The sequence below is a fragment of the Stomoxys calcitrans genome, chromosome 2 (assembly GCF_963082655.1).
Source record: "Stomoxys calcitrans chromosome 2, idStoCalc2.1, whole genome shotgun sequence".
In the NCBI taxonomy this organism is placed as follows: domain Eukaryota; kingdom Metazoa; phylum Arthropoda; class Insecta; order Diptera; family Muscidae; genus Stomoxys; species Stomoxys calcitrans.
The window spans coordinates 209065312-209079477 of NC_081553.1; the positions used below are offsets into that span (position 1 = coordinate 209065312).

Consider the following 14166-nt stretch of genomic DNA (forward strand, 5'->3'; position numbering starts at 1 on the left):
TCTCCGCCTGCAGGGCCATATTATGGTCAGGCAGTGTAAAACAGATCTCAGTTCCTTGGTTCTCAATGTATACCCCCAGGCCCACTCTGTCCTCTAGCTTTGATCCATCCCTGTTACATGATCTTCCAAATCGCAATACTAGGGTTCCGCCAATCAAAGACTGTGCCGATGGCAGCAGTGCCTCGCATTCGACTTCAAGGTTCATCTCAGGTACCCGATCATAAACCTCTTCTCTTCCTTCCAGTTTTCCTATCGTAGCCTCGATTATACCGCGTTGGTATGAGCTGCTTCCATCCTCAATCCAATCTCCCATCGCCTTAAGTCTCATAGCGGCAGTGGTTGCCTCACACTTAATCTGTATGCCAATGGGTCGGATATCTAGAATAGTCTCCAGTGCCCTAGTGGGTGTGGTCCTCATCGCTCCGCCTATGCCAAGAGGCAGGGTGATGACTTTTCTCCATAGCAGTCCACCAAACTACTGAGGCGTAAGGAAGTATTGGTCTAATCACGTTCCTGTAGAGCCAGTGGACTATCCTCGGATTCAGGTCCCACTTCGAGCCAACGGCCCCTTGCCATGGTGCCCAACGTCTGTGAGCCTTTTCAGTACGCTCCTGAATGTGACACTTCCAATTCAGTTTCCTGTCCAAGGTCACACCTAAGTATTTGACCTAGGCAGATCTCGAAATCGTTTTGTTGTGGAATCGTGGTGCGTTAAATTGGCCCACCTTCGTCTTCTTTGTGAACAGGCATATTTCAGTCTTCTCTGGATTAACATTGAGACCTCTGGGTCTAGCCCAGTCATATGCCATATGGAAGACCCTTTCGGCCCTTCTGCATAGCTCATCTGAGTAGCAGACGCGGGTTCAAATCCCTCCTCCAGTCAGCATCCGTAATAGGTCATTTATGGTGGTCACCCATAGGAGTGGCAATAATCTGAAAATTAGCATAAGGGGGAGGGTCTGCCCCCGCTTCAGATAACAAAAAATGGAGTACCCTTTTTTCACCACGGGATCAATGAAAATTTCATGAAAATCGGTTTAGCTGTTTTTGAGTCTATTAGGAACACACAAACAAACACAAATTTTTATATATAAGAAGATTTCTTACTTAAAGTGCAAAAATATGTCATTATTTTCCCATTTGCCAACTTTATGATATATATATATATACGCTTCTTAAAAGAAAGAAATTAACTCACCTTAAAATGTCCACTTTCGCCCTCAGAACAATCGACCAAATTCAATGCATAATCCTCCACTCCACTCAATTGTTCGCCATAGTTCTGTTCGATTTTAATGGTCGGACTTAAGACAGTCAAATGATTGGCTATGATGCCGCCGCCGACGCCGCCGCTACTGTTGCCATTGAAGACACCACTGCTGTCGACCAGCAGAGATGGTGTTGCAGCTGCACTGGGAAAGGATTTCTCAAACGGTGCCGTCGATTCGTGATATGGTGTGACAACAAATGAGGGATACGAACGGAATTGGTGGTATTCGCCTGTGCTGGATGCTGGAACGCTGGTTGTTGTGGTCGAGGTGTGGTGTGTATGAGCCAATTGTGGTCCCTTATACCAGGTACCATGCATAATCATTTAAGGGCGCGTTTATGTTATGCCTTGTGGAGTTAACTTTTGAGTATTTTTAGCACTTTCAGTTATTGTTTTAAACGGTTTCACACACTTGCTAATATTGCACTTAATTTTTATTCTTTAGTTGATATAAATTTCATTTCAATTTTTGTAAGTTGCAACTTTTTTATTGAAATTTTATTAGTTTTAGTACGTTAATTTTGGTATTGTGTTTTTTTTTCAGACATTCTGCATATTTAAAAAAAAAAATAGTTAAATAATTTTAAAATCTGAAACACTATATGTCTATTTCTCATAATTTTTTATTTTTAAAAAATGTTATTTATGATGTGAACCGATTTTTGATTCGATTCACATCTTAATCAAGTCACCTTTCGCAAGCTCTATAGCTCATTACCCCTTCAAAGGAGCTGCAAGCTCTACCAGAATTTGGTATACCCGCAAAATAACTTTCCTTAATCAAAACCAGTAAGAAAGGGCAAAAGTCGGGCGGTGCTAACTTTATAATACCCTACACCTACCCTATATGTACAATGTGAAAGCTATATCCAATTGTGAACCAATTTTGATAGACCTCGGCGAGCAAATATGTTCAAACTGTAAAAACCTAAGGTTGACAAATGACAACATTATGGCAAATTACCCAACATCTGACGAACATCTATATGGGAGCTATATCTAAATCTGAACCGATTTCGAGAAAACTTATCAGACACTATGGCAGTAGTCGAGGAAAGCCTTGTACAAAATTTTGGCAAGATGGGTCAAACAATGAGCTTGCAGTGGCTCTCAGGGTGAAAATCTGGCGAAATACATATATGAGAGCTATATCTAAATCTGAACCGATTTCCATGAAATTCAGCAGTAATATTGAGAGTCATAAAAGAATCCCTCCTGCCAAATTTCAAGAGAATCGGTTGACAAATGAGCACTTTTTGGCAATATTTCTCAAAATCGGATGAACATATATATGGGAGCTATATCTAAATCTGAACCGATTTCGAGCAAACTCCTCAGATTCTGTGGCAGTCGTCGAGGAAAGCGTTTTGCAAAATTTTGGCAAGATGGGTCAATAAATATGCTTGCTGTGACTCTAGAAGTTAAAATCGGGCGATATATATATATATGAGAGCTATATCTAACTCTGAACCGATTTCCATGAAATTCACCAGTAATATTGAGATTCAAGAGAAAATCCTTCCTGCAAAATTTCTACAGAATCGGTTAACAAATGAGCACTTTCTGGCAATATTTCTCAAAATCGGATGAACATATATATGGGAGCTATATCTAAATCTGAACCGATTTCGACCAAACTCCTCAGCTACTATGGCAGTCTTCGAGGAAAGCCTTATACAAAATTTTGGCAATATGAATCAATAAATGCGCTTTCTGTGACCCTAGAAGTGAAAATCGGGCGATATATATATATGAGAGCTATATCTAAATCTGAACCGATTTCCATGAAATTCACCAGTAATATTGAGAGCCATAAGAAAGTCCTTCCTGCAAAATTTTGACAGAATCGGTTAACAAGTGATCATTTTCTAGCAATATTTCTCAAAATCGGACGAACATATATTTGAGGGCTATATCTAAATCTGAACCGATTTCGAAAGCGTTTTGCAAAATTTTGGCAAGATGCGTCAATAAATGTGCTTGCTGTGACTCTAGAAGTAAAAATATATATATGAGAGCTATATCTAAAACTAAACCGATTTCCATGAAATTCACCAGTAACATTGGGAGTCAAGAGAAAATCCTTCTTGCAAAATTTCGACAGAATCGGTTAACAAATTTGCACTTTCTGGCAATATTTCTCAAAATCGGACGAACATATATATGGGAGCTATATCTAAATCTGAACCGATCTGGAGCAAACTCCTCAGATACTGGGGCAATCGTCGAGGAAAGCCTTGTACAAAAATTTGGCAAGATGGGTCAATAAATGCGCTTGCTGTGACTCTAGAAGTTAAAATCGGGCGATATATATATATATATATATATATATATATATATATATATATATATATATATATATATATATATATATATATATATATATATATATATATATATATATATATATATATATATATATATATATATATATATATGAGAGCTATAACTAAATCAGAACCGATTTCAATGAAAAAATTCACCAGTAATATTGAGAGTCAAGAGAAAATCCCTCCTGCAAAATTTCGACAGAATCGGTTCACAAAAGACCATTTGAATGCAATATTACTGCAAATCGGACGAACATATATATGGGAGCTATATTTAAATCTGAACCGATTTCGACCAAACTCCTCAGCTACTGTGGCAGTCGTCGAGGAAAGCCTTGTACAAAATTTTGGCAAGATGGGTCAATAAATGCGCTTGCTGTGACTCTAGAAGTTAAAATCGGGCGATATATATATATGAGAGCTATATCTAAATCTGAACCGATCTTGAGCAAACTCCTCAGATACTGGGGCAATCGTGGAGGAAAGCCTTGTACAAAATTTTGGCAAGATGGGTCAATAAATGCGCTTGCTGTGACTCTAGAAGTTAAAATCGGGCGATATATATATATATATGTGAGAGCTATATCCAAATCTGAACCGATTTCTATAAAATTCAGCAATAATATTGAGAGTCATAACAAAATCCCTCCTGCCTAATTTCGACAGAATCGGTTAACAAGTGATCATTTTCTAGCAATATTTCTCAAAATCGGACGAACATATATTTGAGAGCTATATCTAAATCTGAACCGATTTCGACCAACCTCTATGTATATTGTGATAGTCGTCGAAGAAAGCGTTGTGTACTATTTTGGCAAGATTGTTCGATAAATGTGCTTGCAGTGGCTCTAGAGTGAAAATCGGGCAATACATATAGACGAAAGCTATATCCAAATCTGAACCGACTTCTATGAAATTCAGCAGTTATATTGAGAGTCATTAGAAAATCCTTCCTACCAAATTTCAAGAGATTCGGTCAACAAATGACCATTTTATTGCTGTATTACTGTAAATCGGACGAACATATATATGGGAGCTTTATCCAAATCTGGGCCGATTTCTATGAAATTCACCTGTAATATTGAGAGTCGTATGAAAATCTTTCCCGCCTACTACCGAGGGAATCGGTTAACAAATGACCATTTTATTGCTGTATTACTATAAATCGGGCGATACTTATATATGAGAGCTATATCTTAATCTGAACCGATTTCTATGAAATTCACCAGTAATATTGAGAGCCGTAAAAAAATCCTTCCTGCCAAATTTCGAGAGAATCGGTTAACAAATGACCATTTTATTGCATTATTACTGAAAATCGGACGAACATATATATGGGAGCTATATTCAGATCTGAACCGATTTTTTCCAATTTCAATAGGCTTCGTCGCTAGGTCGAAAAACATGCCTGTAATAAATTTAAAGACGATCGGATGAAAACTGCGACCTGTACTTTGTACACAAATTAACATGGACAGACGGACAGACAGACGGACGGACAGACAGACGGACAGACAGACAGAGGGACATTACTAAATCAAATCAGAAAGTGATTCTGAATCGATCGGTATACTTATGGGTCTATCTCTCCTCCTTTTGGGTGTTACAAACAAATTCACTAAGTTATAATACCCTGTACCACAGTAGTGATGTAGGGTATAAAAAGGAAAGAACCTCTAGGAAACCTTCAATACCTGGTTTCAGACAGCGTAACAGCTGATCGTGTGATCTCTTCACCATATCTTGCAGAAGAAGACTATACGCCATGGAGATACCAAAGAACACATGCTACTTGCCTGACCCGACGTCATTGATATCATGGGTCGATCATTGAGAATATGTAGAAACTGTCTTGAAAAGGTCAATAAAATAGGGCTGGTGATAAATGGAGACTTCACAACGTTGATGGCATTAAAGTTGGGAAAGACATTTGAGTCTGGGCAAACGAGAAAGTAGAGAACTAACAAGTAAAGCGTGCGGCCAGGCTGAATCTTGGGAGCCCAACGGATTCTGGTAAAAGTTTACACCAAGGATTTGGAACACCATTGCAGGAAATCGCAACAGAACACTACGTATAAAATTTCGGCCGCCTTCGGATGAAAATTGAGGCTTTCAAAGGCTTGTGATGTCAAATCAGGAGATCGGTTTATATAGGAGCTGTATCAGATTATGCACCGATTAGGATCATACTTGCCACGATTGTTGGAAGTTACAACAAAACCTTACGTGCAAAATGTCAGCTCATCGGCACCATCGTGAATGAGAAAAAGAAACCCAATTATCGAAACACTTCCACCAGTGGGGTGACATGTGTCCTGCCCTGTCTAAGGAACTGGCAATAACTTTTCTTCAAGACTCATTTAACAATCTCTCCTTTGGGTGTTGCATTCGCTTGGTCATTAAGCTTGACTTGAATAACAATGAAACAGAAATTGACTCGCATGACCGGGCAATGACATTGGCAATGCTCCAACGTCTCATCATCTTTCACGCATGCCCCTACACATGCTATCACTTGCCGCACCGATTTTACATAAGTGAGCTCGAAGACCTGTGTGACCCGTTATGATGCCAATAGCTCCTTCTTGTTTTCCTTCAGTAATAGCCTCGTCTTCTAACGATCGTTTCGCTGTTCCACAATGTTGCATGAGCATTCGTCGCCCTCTTTCTTAACTCGGACTGCGTCGACCCGAAAAGCTGACCTCTTGCCTTCACCGCCAAATTGTCTGCCCTTTCATTTCCCCTTACCCCGATATGGCCCGGCACCTAAACGATGCGGATTTTGTCATCCTCAGAGAAGGCGTTAATCTCCTTCTTGCACTGCAAGACTGTTCGTGACCAGGACGGCCTGGTTGTTATTGGCCTTATGGCAATTTTACTGTCGCGTTAGCCCCACACCACTTCAAGCATTCCGTGATCGCCTGTATCCTGCAGGATCGTATTATGGTCAGGCATAATACGTCCCTAGATCTCAGTCCCTGGTTTCTCAATGTAGACCCCAGGCCCACTCTGTCCTCTAGCTTTTATCCATTCGTGTAACATGATCTTCCAGATGGCAAAACTAGGGTTCCGCCAATCCAAGACTGTGCCGATGGCAGCAGTGCCTCGCACTCGACGGGTAACAGATAAAGCTTATATGGACTTCAGACACTTTATCGGCAGATCGGTCTATATGGCAGCTATATCAAAATATTATCAAATCTTAACCATACTTGGGTGGGATGTGGGGAGGCTTCAAACCACTCACTATTCCTAATTTCAGCGAAATCGGATAAAAAATGCAGCATTTATGGGCTTCATTACAACGATTGGCATAAAAATCTTCTCCGACAGCCAAGCAACAGTTGCCGGGCCACAGAGATATCCCAGAGAATTGTAAAGTGGACGAGCTTGCGAGACTAGGAACTACCCTACACATTGCAGGGAAACTGGAATCTGTGGGTATGCCTCTAGCGACATGTAAGCTAAGTTTTCAGCAGCAAGCCCGAAGGACAATGAATGATAGATTGTCACAAAGAGGGGTCTGTGAGCATTCCAAAACTATGTGGCCTAATCTAGACTTGAAGGGGTCTACCGCTTTGCTGTCATTGGCTAGAACAGATGTCTCAGTCATTGTGTCCGTCATGACAGGTCATTGTCTAATCGGAAAACATGCTGACAGACTAAAGATAGCCTGCAATGACTATTGCAGAAGCTGTGAAGACATCGAAGAAGAAGAGACCATAGAACGCATTCTGTGTGTGTGTGTCCCTCGAAATATTGATCTAAGACCCCATAAAATACATATAATAATGATCGTCTGGACATTTTGAGTCAATCTAGCCATGCCCGTCTGACACAGATTACATGCTGAGGATATGGAAAGAACATTTTACCCAACTCCTAGTGTCCGATCTTGGTGGCGAAGAGGATACCGCAGAACCAATTCCTGATAGTGGTATAGAATGTTTACCTCCTAATCAGAATGTGGTCCAAGTAGCCGTGATCCGACTAAAGAACAACAAGGCAACAGGAGCCGACGGGTTACCCGCTGAACTATTTACGACCGGAGGCGACACACTGATAAGGAGTATGCATCAGCTTATCTGCGCAATCTGGCTAGAAGAACGCATACCCGATGATTGGAACCTCAGCATACTATGTCCCGTACACAAGAAAGGAGACAAGACGGAATGTGCCAACTACAGAGGAATAAGTCTCCTCCCCATCGCATACAAGATACTCTCGAGCGTACTGTGTGAAAGATTAAAACCTAAAGTCAATGAGATAATTGGGCCCTATCAATGCGGATTTAGAACTGGTAAATCCACCTAGGACCAGATATTCACACTGCGCCAAATCCTGGAAAAGACCCGAGAAGGACAAATCAACATCCACCACATCTTTTTTTACTACAAAGCCGCCTTCGATACTCCTTTACGTTCAAAGGTATTTCAAGCCATGTCTGAGTTTGGTATTCCTGCAAAATTAATAAGACTATCAGCAGAATGACACTTGCTGATATGTGTTTCTTAGAAAGAATAGGAAAGAATCTCTCGCAACCATTTAATACCAAACGAGGTTTCAGACAAGGAGACTGCCTATCGTGTGATCTCTTTAATATCCTGCTGGAGAAGTTTAGACGAGATGCAGATGTCAATAGATATGGCACACTAATCACAAGAGAACAGATGCTACTCGCCTATGCCGACGACATCGACATCATAGTTCGGGCATCGGAAGTAGTAACTGCAGGCTTTGAAAGAATCGAAAGAGAGTCAGTGAAAATGGGTCTGGCAGTAAATGGAGATAAGACGAAATGGATGGTTTCAACTCTCAAAAAGCCTTGCACAACCGAACAGATAAAGAAAATGGAAAAAGTTGGGAACCACAACTTTGAGACAGTCGGTAACTTTATCTACCTCGGCACCGCCGTAACCGGAACGAATGACTCAAGTTTTGAGATAAAGCGGAGAATAATACTAGCAAACAGATGCTATTTTGGACTAAGTAAGCAGTTTAGAAACAAGGCCACCTCTCGACAGACGAAGACTACACTTTACAAGACACTGATATTACCGGTGTTGTTATATGGTTCTGAGGCATGAGTACCTGTGAAAGCAGGCGAGGCAGTACTTGGAGTATTTGAGAGAAAGATTCTTTGTAATATATATAAACCAATTTACGTTAATGGAGAATATAGGCGACGTATGAACCACAAGCTGTATGACGACGATAGCATAGTTACACGCATCAAAATACAACGGCTGCGTTGGTTAGTTCATGTTGTCAGAATGGATGAAAAAGCTCCAGCAAAGAAGTCTTTTGAAGGCAAACACGGTAGTACACACAAACCGGGAAGACCAAAAGCACGATGTAAAGTGGTGGGAGACACCTCGAAACTTGGTGTCAGAGATTTTAGAATGAGCTAGATTTTAGAATTCAGCTAGTGGAACAAATATTCCGTCATAGCCAATTAAAGTAAAGTGGCCATATCCGTCCATCCGTCTGTCGAGCGGTTGAGAAGGTCCCTGGGGACCTCTTTTATTGATGTCTAAAAAAAATTTAAAAATTTCGTTGTCATATAAAATTTTGTACAAAATGTACAAGGTCCCAGTGGACTCGATTCGGATATGCTAAGACTTATTGCAACAAAGAGTTCCACATTTCACCGAAATCGGCTAAAAAAGCTAAAAACGGTTGATACGGCAGCTATACCTAAACATGATCCAATGTAGATTATATTCGGTTCGGATGTTGAGGGACTTGAGACAACTCACTATTCCAAATTTCAGTGGAATCGAATAATAAATGAGGTTGTTTTGGACTTAAGACCCTTAATCGGCAGATGGATCTCTATGGCAGCTTTATCCAAAAATAATACGATGGAGACCACATTAGGTTCGTATATTAGAGGCTCTCGTACGAAAAACTGTTCTAAATGGAAGGAACCACATTTCTGTTCAATATCTCACCATCTCAATATCTCTCTACACCACCACTGTGGTAAAGGGAGCTGGAACTTAGTGCATTTGTTTGTAACACCAAAAATGAAGAGAGATAGACCCAATGATAAGTATACCGATTGACTCAGAATCACTTACTGATACGATTTAGCTATGTCTGTCTGTCTGTCTGTCTGTCTGTCCGTCTGCCTGTCCGTCCGTCTGTCTGTCCATGTTAATGAAAATTGCGACCACTACAGGTCGCAATTTTCATCCGATCGTCTTCAAATTTGGTATAGGCATGTTTTTCGGCCTAGAGACGAAACCTATTGAAATTGGAAAAAATCGTTTCAGATTTGGATATAGCTTCCATATATATGTTCGTCCGATTAGCAGTAATAATGCAATAAAATAGTCATTTATTAACCGATTCTCTCGAAATTTGGCAGGAAGGATTTTCTTTAAACTCTCGATATTACTGTTATATTCCATAGAAATCGGTTCAGATTTGGATACAGCTCCCATATATATGTTCGTCCGATTTCCAGTAAAACAGCAGTAAAATGGTCATTTGTCAACCGATTCTCTCGAAATTTAGCAGGAGGGAATTCTTTATGACTCTAAATATTACTGGTGAATTTAATAAAAATCGGTTCAGATTTGGATATAGCTGCCATATATATTTTCTTCCGATTTGAAGTAATACAGCCATAAAATGGTCATTTGTCAACCGATTCTCTCTAAATTTGGCAGGAGGGAATTCTTTATGACTCTCGACATTAATGGTGAATTTCATGGAAATCGGTTCAGATTTAGATATAGCTGCCATATAAAGGGTGATTTTTTTGAGGTTAGGATTTTCATGCATTAGTATTTGACAGATCACGTGGGATTTCAGACATGGTGTCAAAGAGAAAGATGCTCAGTATGCTTTGACATTTCATCATGAATAGACTTACTAACGAGCAACGCTTGCAAATCATTGAATTTTATTACCAAAATCAGTGTTCGGTTCGAAATGTGTTCATTCACCGTAACGTTGCGTCCAACAGCATCTTTGAAAAAATACGGTCCAATGATTCCACCAGCGTACAAACCACACCAAACAGTGCATTTTTCGGGATGCATGGGCAGTTCTTGAACGGCTTCTGGTTGCTCTTCACTCCAAATGCGGCAATTTTGCTTATTTACGTAGCCATTCAACCAGAAATGAGCCTCATCGCTGAACAAAATTTGTCAAAATTTGAACACAATGGGAAGAGGACCAAACGAAAAAAAAAAAAAAAGCTAAAAACGTGCTAAGTTTGGCCGGGCAGAATATTGGGAGCTCACCGCCATGAATTCTGCAAAAAAAAAAAAACCAAAACCGATAAAAATTGGATTTATAAACCGATTTAGACCAAACATGGGAAGATTTTTGGAAGTTGTTAATTTCAGCTCAATCGAGCTCATATCGTGAGATCGATTTATATGGCAGCTATATCTAAATCTGAACCGATATGGCCCATTTGCAATCCCCAACGTCCCTTAGTGATAGTTAGTATCTGTGCAAAATTTCAAGTGGCTAGCTATTCGCGTTCGACTGCTATCGTGATTTCGACAGACGAACAGAAGGACATGGCTAGATCGACTCAGGACATGGAGACGATCAAGATTATTTGAACTTTATGGGGTGTAAGACGAATATTGGGTATAAAATCCAAGTCCTTTTTGAGTAAGACGGACCTAGAGTCGGACCGCATTCTTGGATATGTCAGTAGTATCCCATTGATCCTTAAGGGAATGGATAAATTTGCATTTACTCATTGTCTATAAAGGAAGCTATGGAAATCCAAAACAGGCTGAAAATGGTAGCGTTAACAATCAAACTATTGCTCAAATTCCAAAGGATCCACATATGAGGGAAAACCAAAGCTATCGCCGTTACCTTGTCCACAGGTAGCTACACTTAAGATTTATTGACTGGATTGGATTCTTAGAAACACCAATTCAAGACATTTTTCAAGGCGAGTATCAAAGAATTATTTGGCATAAAAAAATATATATCACCAAGAATTTCCGATATCGGTCCATAGGACTATGTCTAATTCAAATGCCAATTATTTTTGGTTTTGAAAACCATTTCAACACAAAACAAGTTTTAAGTCCTTGAGCAATTATCATTTCAAGCTTAAATAACAGCAGCAACACAAAAAAAAACACTTTCATTGAATATATCCTTTGTTGAAGATTCTCACTTTTGTTGGTGTAAGGACTACCCTTGGGCACTCATCATCACTAATTACACTAATCTTTGGCGAAAAAAAAACGTAGACGCCTTTATTGCAGGGTTTCCATGTTTACACGCGTCGATGCAAGCAACCTTAAATTATTTCCACAATTTTTTTTCTTCTTCTTCTTCTTTAATGGGCTATACGCTTTTATTAATTTTTTTTCGCAAGCCCGCTTTTAGTTGCACTTGAAGAATGTTGTAATTATGAACGACCGGCTTGGGCTTGGTTTCAATTATTTCTTCTTTTACTCTACTTTTTTTCTTGTTATTGGAGGTTTTGTAAAACAATTTTCATCATCGACAAAAATGCCATAAAATTGGTCACCTTTAACGCGTTGTACCGCCAACTAATGGCTCTCACTCACTGCACACAACGGGCCAGCAGACGGTGCAAATAACGCGTTTGTTTTGTTTTTGTAGCAAGCGAGGGAGAGAGAGAGAAAGAGCGAGAAAGCGAATTTCAGGATCGATAGTCCTTCATGGACACATACCGCATCCGGATTGTTGTTGAATTTCGTTATTGTTATTGCCGGCCACGCTGATCTTCTTCGCGAAAATACCTTTGGAACACTGACCACTGGTGCAGATCACCCTATTTTTTTGCCGGCCATTGCTGGCAAGAGCTTTTGCCCATAAAAGTTGTCCAGTCACTTTTTTAATGGTAATGGCTGCAAGTGCCGCCAAGTGCCTAAATTACTTGGCCTCTTGTTGGCTGTAGTAAGCCCATAGTCAAAGGGTTGAGAAGGCCTTAGCCGCCAACCTTTAGGTTTTGCAGTTGAAAATAAACGCGCGCGCGCGTTTTTAGTCACAGTTTTGGCAATTCAATTGTATATGGGGTTTTTTATTTTCACTTCACTTTTTTTCTTCGTTCGAGGGGTTTTCTAAAAAAACGCGGCGTTTGCAAGTGGTAGCACACAAAAACGCACAACAAAGAACGTTGGACACACGGCGGCCTGTATTATTGGCAGGGCACAGCAAAAAAATTTTGTGCTGCCAACTCGAAAGAATTCCGTACGCGAATGCTGAGTCTGAAACGAAAAAACCTTCGAAATGCCTCTTCGACCATGGCTGACTGTGTGTGACGATGGGGCAACAACGATTGCTACCGACAACAACGTTGACAATAGACAGTAGTCGCAGTAGCAGTAGCAGCCAGAGCAGCAGCTCAAACGGCACACAGAGCTCCCCATTATTGCACACACACACACACACAACAATCACCACCATGGGTCTTTGCCTACTGTTGCTGCCCATAGTGGGGAGTTTTTGTGTGTTTGCTGTTTGTGGAGTATGGGCACACTCTCTCTCTCCGTGTGTGGATGGGGATGTGTATGTGTGTGCATGCATGGAGCATTATGAGCTCACATTAAATCTTAACTGCCATTGATTGCTCTTAGTTTGACTGTTTGTTGGTGCTATGCCGAATTGGTCCATGATTTTATGTGAGTGCTCAAATAACGAGGGGTGTTTGGATTTTGTGGTGAAATTACCTGCAAAGACAAAAAAACATAATAATATTGAACTTTAGTGACCATAAAATAGTAAAATTTAAATAGCTAAATAATAAAAGTAAGGAAAGGCAAAAGGTGCATAAGTATAAAGCAGGAGATACCTTATAAAATCTTTTAGAAGCATTAAGAAATAATGGAGAGTCTTCTTTTATTGATATCGATTGACGATATCGATTAATGCGTTCTTGAACAGAAATCTTAATCGGGTATCTCTGGCTCTGAAAAACAATTTACGAATTCTCCTTTATGAGCTCTATACTCTATATCGGGAGATCGGTCTATATGGCAGCTATATCCAAATATGGTCCGATCTGAACGATGTTCAGCAAAAAGCTTTAGAGGGGTACCAGAACCCCCTGTGCCAAATTTCATCGAAATAGGATGAAAAATGCTCCTTTTATAGGCTCATTACACTTTGTCGGGAGATCGGTCTATATGGCAGCTATACCCAAATATGCTCCGATCTGGACGATATTCAACAAAAAGGTTTAGAGGGGAACCAGAACCCCCTGCGCCAAATTTCATCGAAATAGGATGAAAAATGCTCCTTTTATAGGATCATTACACTATGTCGGGAGATCGATCTATATGGCAGCTATATCCAAATGTGGACCGATCCTGACCACATTTGAAAGAAATGGGTAGGGTAGTCTACTAGAACAACCTGTGCCAAATTTCATCGAATTCGGGAAATAAATGGATCTTTTATGGCCTCAATACCCTATATCGGGAGATCGGGCGGTGGGTCTATAGGGCAGCTATATTCAAATATAGTCCGATCTGAACCACACTTCACAGAAATGAGAAATGAGGGGTCTACCAGAACTCACTGTGCCAAATTTCATAGAAATCTGATGAA

General features: G+C 40.2%; 1 protein-coding gene across 2 annotated transcripts in view; it reads right to left on the reverse strand.

Annotated features, from left to right (window-relative positions):
* Positions 1 to 12198, reverse strand: part of LOC106090087 (zinc finger protein rotund) — a 300530-nt gene extending 288332 nt beyond the window's left edge. For both annotated transcript variants that reach the window (XM_059362458.1, XM_059362457.1), the window contains exons 1-2: positions 12122 to 12198; positions 1199 to 1819 (exon numbers count right to left, since the gene is read on the reverse strand). In XM_059362458.1, coding sequence (XP_059218441.1) covers positions 1199 to 1594 — 396 coding nt within the window. In that variant the 5' untranslated portion in view covers positions 1595 to 1819; positions 12122 to 12198. The remainder of the gene's footprint in view (positions 1 to 1198; positions 1820 to 12121) is intronic.
* Positions 12199 to 14166: the final 1968 nt, after the last annotated feature.